General features: G+C 39.0%; 1 protein-coding gene across 1 annotated transcript in view; it reads right to left on the bottom strand.

Moving 5' to 3' along the window:
- Window positions 1-9282: 9282 nt before the first annotated feature.
- Window positions 9283-17935, bottom strand: part of sdk2b (sidekick cell adhesion molecule 2b) — a 656366-nt gene continuing 647713 nt past the window's right edge. Inside the window, exon 45 of the mRNA XM_055654146.1 lies at window positions 9283-17801. Within this exon, the coding sequence (XP_055510121.1) occupies window positions 17430-17801 (372 nt within the window). The 3' untranslated portion in view covers window positions 9283-17429. The remainder of the gene's footprint in view (window positions 17802-17935) is intronic.

The following is a 17935-nucleotide window of genomic DNA, read 5'->3' as shown; positions in this document are numbered from 1 at the left end:
CATGACAATAAAACACTCTTGACTCTTGACTCTCTTGACTCTTGAAACCAAAGATAGACACATGCTGGAGTAACTCAGCGGGACAGTCAGCATCGCTGGAGAGAAGGAATGGGTGACGTTTCGTATAGAAGAAGGGTCTCGACCCGAAACGTCACCCATTCTTTGTCTCCAGAGATGCTGTCTATCTCGCTGAGTTACTCCAGCATTTTGTGTCTATCTTCGAACTGAATGGATGATCGATGGTTGGTGTGGATCCGGTGGGCCAATCAACCTGTTTCTGTGCTGTATCTCTAAACTAAACTTTACTGCCATTTCCTGACAGCATAATCAACGACCCTTTCTTTGAACAAATGTCATACCATCCACCATCAGCTTTCTTTAACTAAACTAGTTTAAGTGGCTCACTTTCTCCTTATGAAAAGTGTTTGAATGAGGGATAATCTGTGCCCCTTGTATGCCTGTCTCATTGTGGGCATAAGCACCATCTTTGTTCCTGTCTTCTCTGGCTAATTCCTCTTTAATTAGTACAGGGATAGCAGTATTATTGGTACTTGCCAAATTGCATCCTGAACAGCAACATATCATCACGCTTGATGCCATTTTCTATCATTTCCTCACTTTCAGTCCATCTGTCCCTCACTTCAATATCATCTCATTTTCCAGGGGTAGTTCAGTGATTGATGTCTATTAATAAATACATTTAACACTTTCCTTGTTGGTTTTCAACCACAAGACAACCGTACTTCCTCTCATTCTATTTCCTGGAAGGATTATTCCTCTTCCTTTCATTCCTCACAAAGACCATTCCATTCTCCTAGTTTCTCTGTCCTTGACATTGCGTCATTCCATACTCTTATTTTTGATAGGGCAAAAACAATAAATTGTAGTTCAAATCCGTTAAAAATAGAGCAGAAAATGCAAGCAATGCTTAGTAGGTCAGGTCAGTGAAACATCAACTTTGTTATTTTCTCTCCACATCTCAAGAATGGTTGGAAGGAATAATCTTTTACTGTGTCGAAGTGGTGAAAAGAAACAATTAAATATCCAACAGAAAAGTTTAAAAAATGTAGATGCTGGATATCTGAAATCACAACAGGAATCGACGATGAGAGAAATAGAATTAATATTTCGGATTGACGACCTTTCAGCAGAGCTAGTAAAGTTAGAAATCAAAATGTTTTTAAGTTATAAAGAAAAGGGGAATGTGCAGAGAAAAATGGATGAGAAATATAAGGCATGATTAGCAAGTTTGCAGATGACATGGAAGCAGGTGTCATTGTAGATAGCGAAGATGGGTTTCAAAAATTGCAGCAGGATCTTAATTGGTTGGGCAGATAAGCTGAGGAATGGTTAATGGAGTTTAATACAGATAAGTCTGAGGTATTGCATTTTGGGAAGTCTAACCAGGGCAGGACCTACACAGTGAATGGTAGGGCTCTGTGGAATGTTGTAAAGCAGAGGGATGTAGGAGTGCAGATACATAGTCCCCTAAAAGTGGTGTCACAGGTAGACAGGGTGGTCAAGAAGGCATTAGGTACGTTGGGCTTTATTCGTCAGTGTACTGAGTACAGGTATTGGCAGGTTTGGTTACTGTTGCACAAGACACTCGTGAGGCCACATTTAGAGTATTGTGTTGAGTTTTGGTCAACCTGTTGGAGGAAAGATGTTGCTAAACTGGAAAGGTTGCAGAGAAGATTTACGAGGATGTTGCCAGGACTCGAGGGCTTGAGTTAAAGGGAGAGGGTGAACAGTCTAGGACTTTATTCCTTAGGATCAATTTTCAACTTCGCAGATGACACCATCATTGTAGGTCAGATATCAAATAATGATGAGACATTGATGATGAGTACAGGAAGGAGATTGAGAACCTCGTGTCCTGGTGTCGAGACTTGAGTTTTGAGTATTGAATTGAATTGAATTCCTTTATTGTCATTCAGACCTTACGGTCTGAACGAAATTTCGTGCCTGCAGTCATACATACAATAATACAATAATAAACAACAATAAACACAAATTAACATCCACCACAGTGAGTCCTCCAAACACCTCCTCACTGTGGTGGAGGCAAAAATCTTAGGGCTGCAGTCTCTTCCCTCCTCTTCTCCCTCTGCGCTGAGGCGATACCCCACCGGGCGATGGTACAAACAGTCCTTCGGCTCACCGAGCTCCGCGAACGGGCCGTCTCAAACACGGGGTGGTCGAAGCTCTCCAGTCCAGCGTACGCAGCCGCTGGCCCGCGGCTGAACCCAGGACTCTGGACACCGCTGCCAGAACATCGTCCCAGCCCCCGGACCGGATCGCCCTCACGTGAGTACCGTTCCACCCTCGGGCTGGGCCACTCCGACGGGAGTGCCGTACTTCCCTCGGGCTGGGCCACTCCGACGGGAGCGCCGTTCCTCCCTCGGGCTGGGCCACTCCAGCGGGAGCGCTGTTCACCGTTCCAGCCCCTCACCAGGCCGCTCTCACGGGAGCACCGTTCCATCCCGGGCTGGGCCGGGAGCGAGCCCAGGACGAGTCCTGTCAGCTGCCTCCAGAGTCCCGAGGTCGCCGGCTCCGCTAGGCCTCAGCGTAGACGGAGGCAGAGAAGGGGGATATGACAAAAAGGTCGTATTCCCCCGAAGGGAGTGACAGCAACCCCCGTTTCACCCCCCACCCCCCTCCCCACATAAACACAGCCTAAAAACCAAAAACATAACTAGGCAAAACGAAAAAAAACAACACAAAAAAAGTAAAAGACAAACAGACTGCAGGCGAGCCGCAGCCGTTCCTAGCGCCGCCACTTCCAGACTACTCCGCCACATAGGGAGGTTCTACTGCAGTTGTACAGGGTCTTGGTGAGACCCCACCTGGAGTATTGCGTACAGTTTTGGTCTCCAAATCTGAGGAAGGACATTATTGCCATAGAAGGAGTGCAGAGAAGGTTCACCAGACTGATTCCTGGGATGTCAGGACTGTCTTATGAAGAAAGACTGGATAGACTTGGTTTATACTCTCTAGAATTTAGGAGATTGAGAGGGGATCTTATAGAAACTTACAAAATTCTTAAGGGTTTGGACAGGCTAGATGCAGGAAGATTGTTCTCGATGTTGGGGAAGTCCAGGACAAGGGGTCACAGCTTAAGGATAAGGGGGAAATCCTTTAAAACCTAGATGAGAAAAACTTTTTTCACACAGAGAGTGGTGAATCTCTGGAACTCTCTGCTACAGAGGGTAGTTGAGGCCAGTTCATTGGCTATATTTAAGAGGGAATTAGATGTGGTCCTTGTGGCTAAGGGGATCAGAGGGTATGGAGAGAAGGCAGGTACGGGATACTGAGTTGGATGATCAGCCATGATCATATTGAATGGCGGTGCATGCTCGAAGGGCCGAATGGCCTACTCCACCTAATTTCTATGTGTTTATGTTTCTATGAGACAACAACCTTTCTCGCAATGTCAGCAAGACAAAGGAGATAGTAATCAACTTCAGGAATCGAAGCGGTACACATACCCCAGTTTGAATTGACGGTGCCATAGTAGAGATAGCAATGTTACAAAATTTTGAGATTTAAAAAAACAAGTCTGCAATTTATCCCATCAGATAAAGCATGACAATAAGTTTAATTTGACACCTAATTCACTTTCATATCTCAAGTAATAATAAAGTTATGGCCATTTTCATACTCGGAAATTAGCATCTTGTTCCCTATTGATTTTCTATGGACATAACAAAAACGCTGTGATCGAGGACAGTCAAAAGCCCATAACCTTCTTAAAAATTAAGAGAACTGAATGAAATTTTCAGTTATCGTAGATTGAAGCATTCTGAAAACAAATATAAAATAATCTTACTTGGATGACCTGAAATTAAAGCATATAATTAGTTAGTTACCCAATTGTAGCTAATTTCAAACTTCAATTACTAGATCTAAACATCTATCCATTTCTTAATAAATGATTAACATTTTTAAATAGCCTAAGTGTCCAAATAATATTCACAAATAATTCACAATAAAGCATGATTTTTAAATCTCATTTACATTAATTTATAGGCCAAATGGAAGGAATTTAGTGTTCAATTGCTGTAAATTAAAGTCAATTTAAATCAGCTTTCTAGTGGGATCCTGTGAACGCGCTGGTTTAGAACGTTCACATTGCGCTGGATTTGTGCCCTCAAATGCCCAGAAAAATACTGCGGGATATAAAGAGCCCAAAATGAGCTACTCGCTATAGAAAACTTTATATACAGGGTTCTTAAGAAGCCCCTTTTAATGTAAAAATAAGGTACATATCTTTAATTGTTTGCTTTATAAAACCCTGGGGCTGCGAGAGGTTGCGGGTGGAGAGAGTGATTTTTAAACTACTATAACTATTATACAAGGCCATAAAAACTAATAATACCTTTTGCGACGGGGTCTTTCAGCGATTTTCCATTAATGATTTACTAGGCTGAACATTTTCGATTGCACCAGCCTAGTAAAAATCGCGTTTTAAACCCGCCCCCTCTAAACAGCGCCAAAATCACACACACGGGGTGGGGCAGATTCTCAGACACGATTCAGGTAGGTTTTGTAACATACCTAGTAGAGATGGTAGAAAACTTCAAATTCCTAGGAGTCAATATCACCAACAATTTCTCCTGGACCACCCATATCAAAGCAACGACCAAGAAAGCACACCAACACCTCTACTTCCTTAGATGGCTTAGGAAGTTTGGCACGTCCCTTACAACTCTCACCAACTTTACAGATGCACCATAGAAAGCATTTCATTAGGATTTATCACAGCTTGGTTTGGGAATAGCTCCATCCAAGACCGCAATAAATTGTAGCGAGAATGGGCGCAGCTGAGACCATCACACGAACCAGTCTCTCTTCTATTGACCTCAAGATGTCTCGGCAAAACCAGCAGCATAATCAAGGACGAATCGCACCCAGGCGACTCCCTCTTCTCCCCTCTCCCTTCAGGCAAAAGGTATAGAAGTGTGAAAATGCACACTGTCAGATTCGGGGGCAGTTTCTTCCCAGCTGTTATCAGGAAACTGAATCATCCTACCACAACCAGAGAGCAGTGCTAAACTACTATCTACCTCTTAGATGACCCTTGGACTGTCCTTGCTCGGAGTTTGCTGGTTTTATCTTGCACTAAACGTTACTCCCTTATCATGTACCTATACACTGTAAATGGATCGATTGTAATCATGTTGGTAGACAAAAATGTTGGAGAAACAGGCAACGTTTTGGGTTGAGAGCAAACGTTGCCGATTTCCTTTGCTCCATAGATGCTGGCTCACCAGCTGAGTTTCTCCAGCATTTTTGTTTATCTTTGATTTTCCAGCATCTGCAGTTCCTTCTTAAATGATTGTAATCATGTATTGTCTTTCTGCTGACTGGTTAGCATGCAACAAAAACTTTTCACTGTACCTTCGTCACGTGACAATAAACTAAACTGAAACTGATGAGGGGTGATGTTATAGCAGTGTATAAGATCATGAGAGGAATAGATCAATTAAACGCCCAGAGGACATAGGTTTAAGGGTGTGGAAGAAAGATTTAATAGGAACCTGAGGGGCAACTTTTTCACATAAAGGTTGGTGGGTATATGGAACAAACTGCCGGAGGAGATAGTTGAGGCAGGTACTATCACAATGTTTAAAACGCATTTGGACAGGTACATGGATAGGATAGGTTTAGAAGGATATGGGCCAAATGCAGGTAGGTGGGACTAGTGTAGGAACATGTTGGTTGGTGTTGGCAAGTTGGGCCAAAGGGCCTGTTTCCATGCTGTATGACTATGACTCTATTACTAACAAAGGGAATATCCATGATTATGTGGAGACTAAGAGAGGCTGAATGATGCAAGTGGTGGTGATGCTGATTGAGGGAGGGTGGTGAAGGTTTGCTAATTATTAATTGACATTGGTTCAGTAACAATAATATGCTCTGTATGTTACTAATGAGTTACCTTTTATACAACAATGGGAGACATTTATTTTTAAGCAGGAGAAGAACTAAATGAAATAAAGATGTTTTCATTTGACAAATGACAAAAAATGTGTATGTAACTCATGGCTACTTTTTCTCACAAACTCAATGACTGCCAGGATTACTTTAAAAGAAATGTAATTGCAAAATGGTTTGTACATAGATCTGCAGCAGGTTGAGCAGAGAAGCAATGAAGAGGTTAAAAATAACTTTAGTTCAACAAATTTATCAGCTAAACCATTGATTTGATCATCTTTAGTCATGATGGTGGTAAATTGTAGGGTCTTCACAATTGGGCTCAACTGTAAATTGAAAACTCGTGATGCTTCCATGTCCTTGTTGAATGAGATATGGACAGGATTGAATGAGTGTAGATATCTACTTTGTGACTGAATAGTTTACTCTTTTTTGATATCAAAGCTCAGACATATAATAATAATAATCATGCAATACATAGAATAATTTATCATTTATTGTATATTCATTTGTGGTGTTGCAGTGTTTAATGTTCCTTTAAAACTGCAGCAAGTAAGAGGCTCATTGTTCTGGTCACAGCGCATTTGACAATTAAATACTCTTGATGCTTGATCAAGTTACCAATTTCTGTGCAACTGCACTCAGCAAGACGTTTAAGTCACAGAGTCATTTTACAGCATGGAAACAGGCTCTTTGGCCCAACTCATCCACGCTGACCAAGATATCTAACTGAGCTAGTTACATTCCGCCAAAACTTTGTTACATCATTTGCTACTAGCTCTGGACAAGGCAAAAGTTGTATGACATACCACAAATATTTCAGAGCACTATTTTATTCTTTTAATTTGAATTTGGAGGCAATTCTAAATCTCCTAAATCAAGCAGTCTGTCATGGAACAAATGCAGTTGTGTACATTTAAGTCCTGAAAATATGAAAATCTTACTTGATGTAGCAAATAAAATTCTGTAAATGGTGCATGGATAGGATGTTCCAATAAGTAAAATATCATCTTTATCTCTAACTAAAATGGCTTGGATTTGAACCAAAATCACCACGTTGTAGATTTAAGCAGATTGTCTGATTCACAACATTGTGGCCTTATTGTTTAAGGAAAGGGGAATGTTTGCATTTTGAGACCTGGTAAGATGTCATTAAAGACCAGATTTTGCCAAGTTTATTCAAATATGCAGTATGCAATAAGGCAGTAAAGAAACGCGACTCAAGAAATGTAGCTTTCATTGCAAAACTCTGAATGCATAGGAGCAGAATTTCTACTGCATTACAAAATCGGTCTTGGTGAGAGCACACCTGGAGTATTGCGTACAGTTTTGGTCTCCAAATCTGAGGAACGACATTATTGCCATAGAGGGAGTGCAGAGACGGTTCACCAGACTGATTCCTGGGATGTCATGACTGTCTTATGAAGAAAGACTGGATAGACTTGGTTTATACTCTCTAGAATTTAGAAGATTGAAAGGGGATCTTATAGAAACTTACAAAATTCTGAAGGGGTTGGACAGGCTAGATGCAGGAAGATTGTTCCCGATGTTAAGGAAGTCCAGGGGGGATTTCACTGCTGCGGATAAATTAAAATCCTTTAAAACCGAGCTGCAAGAACTTTAGTGAAGCAGAGTGGATGAATCTCTGGAACTCTCTGCCACAGAGGGTAGTTGAGGCCAGTTCTGGCTATATTTGAGGGAGTTAGATGTGGCCCTTGTCCAACAGGGGGCGAGGGGGATTATGGAGAGAAGGCAGGTACAGCAATACTGAGTTGGATGATCAGCCATGATCACTGAATGGCGGTGCAGGCTCGAAGGGCCGAATGGCCTACTCCTGCACCTAATTTCTATGTTTTTTCTATGTTTCTATGTCTATTTCACAAAATTTGCATTTCATCTATTTTTTTAACTTAAGCAGTTTTTTTTTATGCAAAATCACTGACATAGCCTAGGATTGACAATTATTGTGCACATGTTACATTAGTACCTCATGCGACATGTTGCGCTTCTTTAATGCACATTTTTGGATGCTGAATAATTCTGGGTCATGCATTCTTAGCTCAGATATATATTTTGATGCTACCTCTATGAATTCCTATTGCATAATATTTTGGTTTTGTACATTGTGTTCATTCAATTACATCATGTTCCCAAACTCTTTGACATATATTTTCTATTTGTGAGAGAAAAGCCATCAAGCCCTGTCCCATTGTACAAGTTCATTCAAGAGTTCTCCCGAGTTTGCCCTGATTCGAACTCGGAGATTTACGGTAATGGCCGCTCGTAAGAATTCGGTGCTCTCGTGGACATTTTTCAACATGTCCACGAGCTTACCGCGTTTCCCGAGTACCTGCCGTTAGCGTTACGAGCCGCTAAGAGACGTCCCGAGCTCCGACGTACCCGCTACGTTAATTCTACGTGCTTACCATGAGTTTGATTTCTTTTAAACTCGGGAGAGCACTTGAATGAACTCGTACAGTGGGACAGGGCTTTTAACCCTTTCTATGCTATATTCCTTCAAGTCACAAATTCAAATTTTTTTTTTCGGAAACCCTTTGCCTATTTGTTAACTGGTTTTGTATTTGTACAAAATTACAAAGAATGGCAACATAAGAATAATTGATTCCTTTTGGGCCGCATTGTAAAAAAAAAGACATTAGCTTAATACTTTCAACCATGGCACAAAATGTACTCTTTCTATCCCCATTGCTTTCTCAAAAAAAAAAAAATTAATGAAATGCTGATCCGTTTATCCGCCCATATTCTGCTTGGGTATTATCCAAGCGTATGAACACTGAATTCTCCAATTTTAGGTAACCTCTAGAAACCCTCTCCTCCCTCTCCTCTTTCTCCCACACACCACCTATCTCCTCACCCTTTCCTTCCTTTGGTTTTACAATTTGCAACTCTTCAATCTTTTTATCTGACACGCTTTTTCATCTCTGACCTTTGTCCAACTATCAGCCTATCAAACCTCCCCTTGCCTGTATTCATCTATTACCTGACAAGCTTTGTCCTGCCCTCCTCTCTTCTGCCCCTCCTCTCTTCCCCCCCCCTTACAATTAGTCTGAAGAAGTGTCCCAATCTGAAACGTCACCAATCCATATTCGCCAGGGATGCTGCCTGAATCATTGAGTTATTCCAGCACTTTTTGTCTTTTTTTGTAACACAAGAACAATTAATCTTAATATATAACATTTCACAAAGGCAGATTTAAAATTGAAGGCTTAAAATATATCTTCATTATCTATTGTTATGTATTTGATGAATGTAGAAAGTACTGAGTGTATCGGACGATTGTTTCCATTGATATGAAATTTGCAATAAAATCAGGAAAAGGGGAAACAAAGATAAAACTAATGTATTCAAACATCATGAACAAAAGCATAACAGGGGAAAAATCACATAACAGTAAAGTACTGTGTACAGTGAAACACTCTTACAAACTATTATATTGTTGCAGACAGAGCATAAATTCGGCAAAACATTAACAATAAATAGCTTAACCTGTTAAAAGAATAGTACAAACAAACCGGTTCACAAATGCAAATATAACATAAAATTCACAAATCTAACCAATAATTGAAAAGAATATAACGACTTTTAAGTTTTCATTGGAAAGCAGATTTTCCATCAACCACCAGAAAATATCACAGTTTGTAAATAGCAAGACTAACCATAAAACCAGTTCAGAGATATGGACTGATTGCCAAAATAGAAAGTAAACATATGCAAAACAATGAAGCATTTTTCTTCATACAGTCCTTCTCCAGGGTGATAGGTCAGATTTCCAGCAAGAAGCTGAAATACTATCTAGAAGCACATCGCTTCAGTTTGAACTTACCATAAAGGCATATCTGTCATTCATTGCACAAACATAAGATTGAAGTGTGAAGACTTTTGCTACCTCACAATGTTGTTTTCTACAATAATGTTTTTTTTTTCATGATTGTAAATTACATCAGATTAAAAACAATAATATTATTTAAGAAAATTTAAGAAAATATATAGAAACACTATTTTTGTACAAAGCTCACAAATATTGCCAAAAAGGGGAGTGACTAATGTTTGCAGTTGGGCATTTCTATTTGGCCTTCATTTGCATTCAGCAATTAAAAAAAAAAAAATCAGATTCTATAATTGATAGCCAGAGAAAAATAAGCTTTCTTCTCATCCTTCAAGTTAGACTGAAATCAAGAGAATAAAGGTGAGAGGGAAATACCTCTGTTATTTCTTTGCAATAATTGTAGCTACAAGGTGATATTGCAAGGAATTTTGATGCATGCTGTGTGCAGAAGAATGAACATTTTCTAAAGTATACTAAGGGGATCATTTTTAAATGTAATACAGTTGTGGTGAACTGAAAATAGTTTTGGGTGACCTCCTGTATTCCACCGTTTCACTCAGTGTCATCTTGGCACCAGACTTTCTACAATGGCTAAACTGTCTGTTCATTTCATGCAAAGAGGCAAAATGTTTCACAAGATTCATAGGGAGATGATAAATATACTAATGTACAAATGGTGTGAGCACAATAAAGTTGGCTGAATTGTTACTGCTGGAGGGCATTTTATAAAATCACTTGAAACCTGTCATGCTTGTTGGGACAAGAGGACAAGAGGACTTGATAGAGGTCTTTAAAATGATGAGAGGGATAGACAGAGTTGATGTGGACAAGCTTTTCCCTTTGAGAATAGGGAAGATTCAAACAGAGGACATGACTTCAGAATTAAGGGACAGAAGTTTAGGGGTAACATGAAGGGGAACTTCTTTACTCAGAGAGTGGTAGCGGTGTGGAATGCGCTTCCAGTGGAAGTGGTGGCGGCAGGTTCGTTGGTATCATTTAAAAATAAATTGGATAGGCATATGGATGAGAAGGGAATGGAGGGTTATGGTATGAGTGCAGGCAGGTGGGACTAAGGGAAAAAAGTTGTTCGGCACGGACTTGTAGGGCCGAGATGGCCTGTTTCCGTGCTGTAATTGTTATATGGTTATATGGTTAACAGGAGATTGCTTTGCGAAAATGTAGACACGAGGAACTGCAGATGCTGGTTTACAAAATGAGACAAAAAGTGCTGGGGTAACTCAGTGGGTGAGGCAGCATCTCTGCAGAACATGGATAGGCAATGTTTTGGGTCCTGATCCAAAACATATTCTATCCAGAGATGCTGCCTGACCCGCAGAGTCACTGCAGCACGTTGTGTCTTTTTTTTTTATTGGTTTGGTAACAGTCAGCAGATGCAACAAAACCCAGAACATTTTCCTTGTGATATTTTATTGGAATTAAATGGTCATCTCACAAATTTGCCAGCTCACCTTGCTATCCGCTGCCTTTTGTCTTTTGAGTTTAAATGTTCTGTCAGATCCCAATATCATCAGAACTCTTAAAATTAAAATTAAAATGCTGGAAACATACAGCAGGTCAGCTGAACCTGTAGGAAGAGAAACTGAGCGAACATTTCAAGTTGAAAACCATATGGCAGAACCTTTCTAATGAAGGGTCTTTGACCTGAAACATTGGCTCTGCATCTCTTCCCACAGATACGTCCTGATATGCTGCTTATTTTTTTTAGCTTTTTCAGCTTTTTTTAGATTTCCAGCAATGATTTTTTAATCATTGTAATAGCAAGTGGATGTTCTTGATTAACCAACCATTACAACCCTTTTACCAAATACTAAATACAAGCCACTTTAGTTTAGAATATCATTTGAAGTTCCTGATATGAAAGTAATTTAGCTAAATAATCAATATATTATTTGATATTTATTTGACAAAACACATTAAAACAATATTTTGATGGTTAGGCTCCATAGAAGTCACATGCAAAGTAAATTTTTGATTTGTAAATTCCAACCATTCTCTTGGTTCCACTGCCAAACACTTTAAAAATAAATTGTATTCTTCAAATGGTTTCAAATATATTCATCAGAAAGGTCCTGTGTGCCGACATATTCAGTAATATATTGTTGAAAATATTTTATAAACAAAACACTTTCTTAAATTAGTTGGTTTAGTGAAATGGTCTTCCACCATCTTCAGAAAGTATTATAACTGGAATGGTAATGATGTAAATAAATTGATTCAATTCTACATTAATCATTTATCCATATTATTTAGCAGTGCATATGTTTACATTTGAACATTTAACTTGGGGCCTGTTCTATGGTAAAATAATATGCAGGGATTAATAGAAAGAATGTAAAAGAAGAAACTAGCACCAAATCTTTCTTTCTTGGCAACAGACATATTTGCATTTATCCTACTTTATAAAATAATTCTGAATGGCAAATCGAATTGTCATATAACCCAATATTGTTCTGCGCTGTTAGCAACCATTAAAGTCTCCTTGAAGTTGCTCTAAATGTGACATGACTTTTTCCATGAATACTGCTTTAATGTTATGTGCGTAGATAAAATGGATGTGTGGAGATGAGGGTTGAGGAAAATTGGTGGTGGAGAGAGGAAGGGGGAAGCGGGGGATGCCAATGGTCCATCCTCTTGATTTATGAAAATATTTACATTAAAATATTGAGTGTATTTTAATTATGGATAGAACTATCTTTTAATAAGGTGGTGTTAGAGGAATACATTAAATACAAAACTATTAACTTATCAACTTAGTGTTCTTTGAAAATATTGTAACACATATATTTCAGGAGTATATCAGCAACTATTCAACCACCATTTTTATTTAACCTCTTTTATTTTTCTCTTCATCCCTTCTCTCTTTCCTTGACATTACCACGTTTCTTAGTTCATGAACTCTTTCTGTACATGATTTTACTTTGAGTTAATTGTTATAATTTTTATGGTTTGGTGTCTGTGTCATAATGAGCATTCTTCATTCGGATTGGTTAAAATTACTTGCTGCCACAAATCGGCAGAAGTAGATGCTGCGTTGAGTAGGATCTCCAATAACCATAAGTGGGAGTCTCAAAGCAGTGGGTGACAGTTACGTTTAGTTTATTATCACGTGTACCGAGGTACAGTGAAAATCTAATGAAACTCTGCTGCTGAAAGGAACATCTGGATTCCTAATTGAGGACTCGCTTCACAATTTTCCAACAAAGTCTTTCTGGCTTCTCAAACTACAGAATATCTTATTTCTCTCAGATTATTTCTTGTACAAATCTATTGGGGGGGTTTTTTTAATGTAAGATCAGCAATATCTAACCATAACCACTTAAGTTATCTTTTCCTACTTTTAACCTTTCTAAATTCTGCACTGTAGTCCATTTCCCGTGAGCAAGTCTTTTCGTAGATAAAAATGTACTCATTATTGAAAATACTTTTGATAACAATGAAATTAAAATGATCTCAAATATATATGAATATAATATGTGTGTGTTTAAAGCCAAACATGTCTTTCTCTACTTAAATGCTTTGTGACATCCTCACAAAATCATGGCATTTGCAACATCATAATTTTAAAAACTCCCCTCTAATCTTTAAATGCCTGGAAATAAATGTCAAGAAATTTAAATGGTTGCGTCTGTGACCATCATCAACCACATGTCAACATCACCATCAACTACTCTGCCCCCCTCCTAATTTCTCCTGTCACCCAACTACAAACATGGCCTACAAACCTCAACCTAGCTGATTAATGTACCAACCAATCTGCGTTGGTGAGAGAAAGCCAGAGCATCCAGAGGACCTCCACGTGGTCATTGGGACAACATGCAAATTCCATCCAAAAGTCAAGGCCACACCTGGATCTCCGGAGCTGTGAGGCAGCAGTGCTAGATTAATTTATCCTTAGGCTACATAACATTTGTATTGTAAAATCTGGTTAAATATCTAGTCTCACCAGTCTGACCATTTGTTCAGATTTATTATTGCATCATCTCCATTAAAATACAATTGTTTTTCAAATATTTTCAGTCTTGGGTGATTCAGTGACTTTCAGTTTGACAGATACGAGTTCGCGTTCCACTCCCCTGACCTCAGTCCGTGAACTAATGCAGCGACTCCAGTGTACTATTCAGGAACTATACTGTTTGTTGAAAGTACCATTCTTTGGATGAGACATTAAACTGATGCTGGTAAAAATAATCCATGACATTATTGTGAAGGGAATTCCTGCCTGTCAATAAATCTTCTTGAATCAACATTACTAAAACCAGTTGATCTGTCATTATCACATTAGCTTTTTCGGGTGACTTCCATGTCTAAATTTGTTGCTAAATTTTCTACATAACCACCGTAACTGCACATAAAGTATTTTATTCACTGCAGAGGAATTTGGGATGTTTAACATGCAAATATTTCCTTCTTTTCTCCAAATACCTTCAGTTTGGCATTTCCACTTCAACTATCCCAGAAATACATTTTGGACTCTTCCGTAAAATTCCCAACTTTGGCGCTGACTTTTTGATACAAATACATCTATTGATGCTCCTGAACACATCATCAGTGATGTAACCTGAGGTCATTGGGTGTTTCGGGTCTTTCAACATCGGACACCCTCACCCAGGCGACCCAGCCGTAGTTGATCAGACCACGACTTGTGTACAGGTGGCATTCGCTCCTCCCGATGGACCTTCTCTCCTGACTTTGAATGATGTTATAATAAAGATTATTAATTCAATTTGTGCACTATTGGGAGCTCTTTGCAATAGAGAGGTGTTTCATAGAAACATAGAAAATAGGTGCAGGAGTAGGCCATTCGGCCCTTCGAGCCTGCACCACCATTCAATATGATCATGGCTGATCATCCAACTCAGTATCCTGTTCCTGCCTTCTCTCCATACCCCCTGATCCCTTTAGCCACAAGGGCCACATCCAACTCCCTCTTAAATATAGCCAACGAACTGGCCTCAACTACCTTCTGTGGCAGAGAATTCCAGAGATTCACCACTCTCTGTGTGAAAAAAGTTTTTCTCATCTCGGTCCTAAAAGATTTCCCCCTTATCCTTAAACTGTGACCCCTTGTCCTGGACTTCCCCAACATCGGGACCAATCTTCCTGCATCTAGCCTGTCCAACCCCTTAAGAATTTTGTACGTTTCTATAAGATCCCCCCTCAATCTTCTAAATTCTAGCGAGTACAAACCGAGTCTATCCAGTCTTTCTTCATATGAAAGTCCTGACATCCCAGGAATCAGTCTGGTGAACCTTCTCTGTACCCCCTCTATGGCAAGAATGTCTTTCCTCAGATTAGGAGACCAAAACTGTACGCAATACTCCAGGTGTGGTCTCACCAAGACCCTGTACAACTGCAGTAGAACCTCCCTGCTCCTATACTCAAATCCCAGTATCATTTAAATGTCTTGTATTATTATTATTATTATTATTATTATTATTACTATTCCACAATACAATATTGCAAAACGGGAATAAAAAGTAGAGAATTCTTTGGTCAGATGGATGGCTATTCAGCTATGATAGACACAAAATGATGGAGTAACGCAGCATCTCTGGAGAGAAGGAATGGGTAACATATCGGGTCGAGACCCTACTTCAGACTCATTCCTTCATACACATTTCGGCTATTCAGTTGTACCGTATGTACTCCATTTCTGTTTTATTGATTTGACTTCAGATGGAACAAACGATTACTTTGCACCAGGATCACATCAAAATCTTTTCCATATGAGTAGATTAAAACCATCAATCTGTTTTCCTGTGGTTTTTTTTTAAAGTAATAAACATCAATTTGATACAAATGATCGTGTTCTGACCTGAAAACTGTAACTCACCCTCAGGTCATAAAAGAGAATATTTTCTTGGTATTTAATGATAATATATATTCCTCTGATATTACAAATCAACTTCAATTTTGATTGGGAAATTAATAGTTGCTTTTGTGACATTACTCTTGCTACAAAATAGTGCTATGCAATATATCCAATATGGTCATTCTATGTTGCTGTATAATGTTTTCACAAAGTCTATGGTGGAAAAATGAGAAAATAAAATAGATTTTTTTTTAAATTAACGAGAAAAGGCCATAATATCACCTGACTGCAAATACATCAAGATTTTAAAAGTTCATTGTGTAGTTGGTTGTCATCTTTGTTGTACCCCAGGGTTCAAATAACTTTCTCTTCATGAATGAATTGCTTTGAATTGAAATTGCAGGGGGGTGCTGAGAAATGCAGAATGGTCACCGCCAGTGGCTTCTACAATTACAGGTACTAAGATTACAATTACTACCCACATCATTCCTTTTTTCCTGCTCATGGTAGAGCAATATCCCCATGTGAATAAGTGTTCTTCATGGTAATGGTAATGCCCCCCCTGTTCGGTGACTCTACCTGTCTTTACAGTGTGTACAGTGGCCCTACATGACAATGTCATTTTTTACATCTAGAACAAACTATGCAGAAGAAATCAAGAGCAATCAAAAATCATCGTGACACCTTACAAATAAGTGGGCTTAGCATGAGACTGGTTACATGATTTAATATACGTGTGCCTAAACTAGTTGTGGATTTTATTAACATTTTAAGAGATTTGTCGTTAACTGGTTTGAATTTAATAGTACCTGTACTGTATTTGCAACTGTTAACCAAAATTTAAGGGCAGAAGAAAAGATGTCCACTAGCTCGGAGCAAGTGTCTGTGACTTATGCTGTTAGAAAGAAAAAAAACACCTTATGCTGGTAATAGTTATTATTATGGAAGGAAATTTCCTGATGACCTTCACCCATTCGCATCTACAGATAGGATATTTCATATATATTTAGCCTTTAAACCTAAAGGCAGATGTCCGGCCTTATTTTTGAGGGAACACTTTTTTCATTTTGTAAATCTACTTAAAAACACAAAGATCGACATTACAACACATGGTCAATAATGTCTTGTGATTCATGCAAACACTTCTTGTCTTCGTGAATTACAACCACAAGTTAACAGACAAAGAAAAGGCAGACATCTCCATATCTTCGGATACAAATCTGAAGATTTGTTCAAAGAAAATTTTTGAAAAGCAATGATAAAATTATTAACATTATAGTTTTAGAAAGCGCAGGATAACTCGCTGTTGGAGACTCACATTGTAGCAGTCATGCAGCAGTTATGAAGTAAAAATTCGCCAATCTGAATAGTTGAAAAGAGCCAAGATAGCAACTAAAACCAACCTATCCGTTTTTTTAATTTATAATGGGCACACTGAAATTAACTACAGCCACTGGATTATTTGACTTGGCAATTGTCTATGAGAACATCAGGTTATGTTTATCTCTCACATGTATCACCATACATGAGATTTGTATACTTTTCAACCAAATAGAATCTAAGCCCATTTGGAAAGCATGAGTAGTTCTGTGGGTATCTGTCCAATCCACCACTTCATTTGCAATTGCTTGAGAGCTCCTTCTCCTTGGGCCATGGCAGGACGTCACACTGGATGCCCTTAAAAAGGTTTGTTTCCATTTAACTGTGTGTATTTCTCCAAATAAAATCTGTGCAAGGCTGCAAACAGCATTTTACTGATTGTCTTCCACACATTAACTCTTCAAACTAACAAAGAATATCTTCTTGTACTGTTTAAACAAAAGAAGAAAATCCCGCTACTGGTGTTCTAGATCCTGGAGCAAGGCTGCTGGCAGGTCGATATAGGGTACCTGGCTGGCTGCCACTATTGGAAGGCTGCTGGGGGGTGGGCGTAAGGCTTCTCTTAGCTCGGAGGAGGCTGCCTTGTTGAGGAACATGGATGCTGTTGGTTGAATTCGTAGCAGGTTTGTGGCTAGGAGCTAGATCACCCGATTCACTCTCTGTGTAGCTGTAGGCTTGAATTCTTGAGATGCCTTTCTGCTGCCGCCTCCATGAGTTGTAATATGTAGGATCACTTATGTAGTGATTTACAAAGGAATGTGTCTTAGGTCTGTTCTGATCTACTTCACAATCACTATCACTGCCCTGTTGAGGAAAAAAAAGTCAAGAAGTCAATACTTGTTTAAAAAATGTTTATCAGATTCTTAGTACTATTTTAGAAACTCTTTCTTCTAGTCAGAAGCCATCACATTTAAGTTGTTTTAGGGCAAACAAACATA

Source organism: Leucoraja erinacea, chromosome 23 (assembly GCF_028641065.1).
Source record: "Leucoraja erinacea ecotype New England chromosome 23, Leri_hhj_1, whole genome shotgun sequence".
NCBI lineage: Eukaryota > Metazoa > Chordata > Chondrichthyes > Rajiformes > Rajidae > Leucoraja > Leucoraja erinaceus.
Note: the sequence above shows the minus strand (reverse complement) of the source record. Positions and strands in the feature narration are given on the sequence as shown.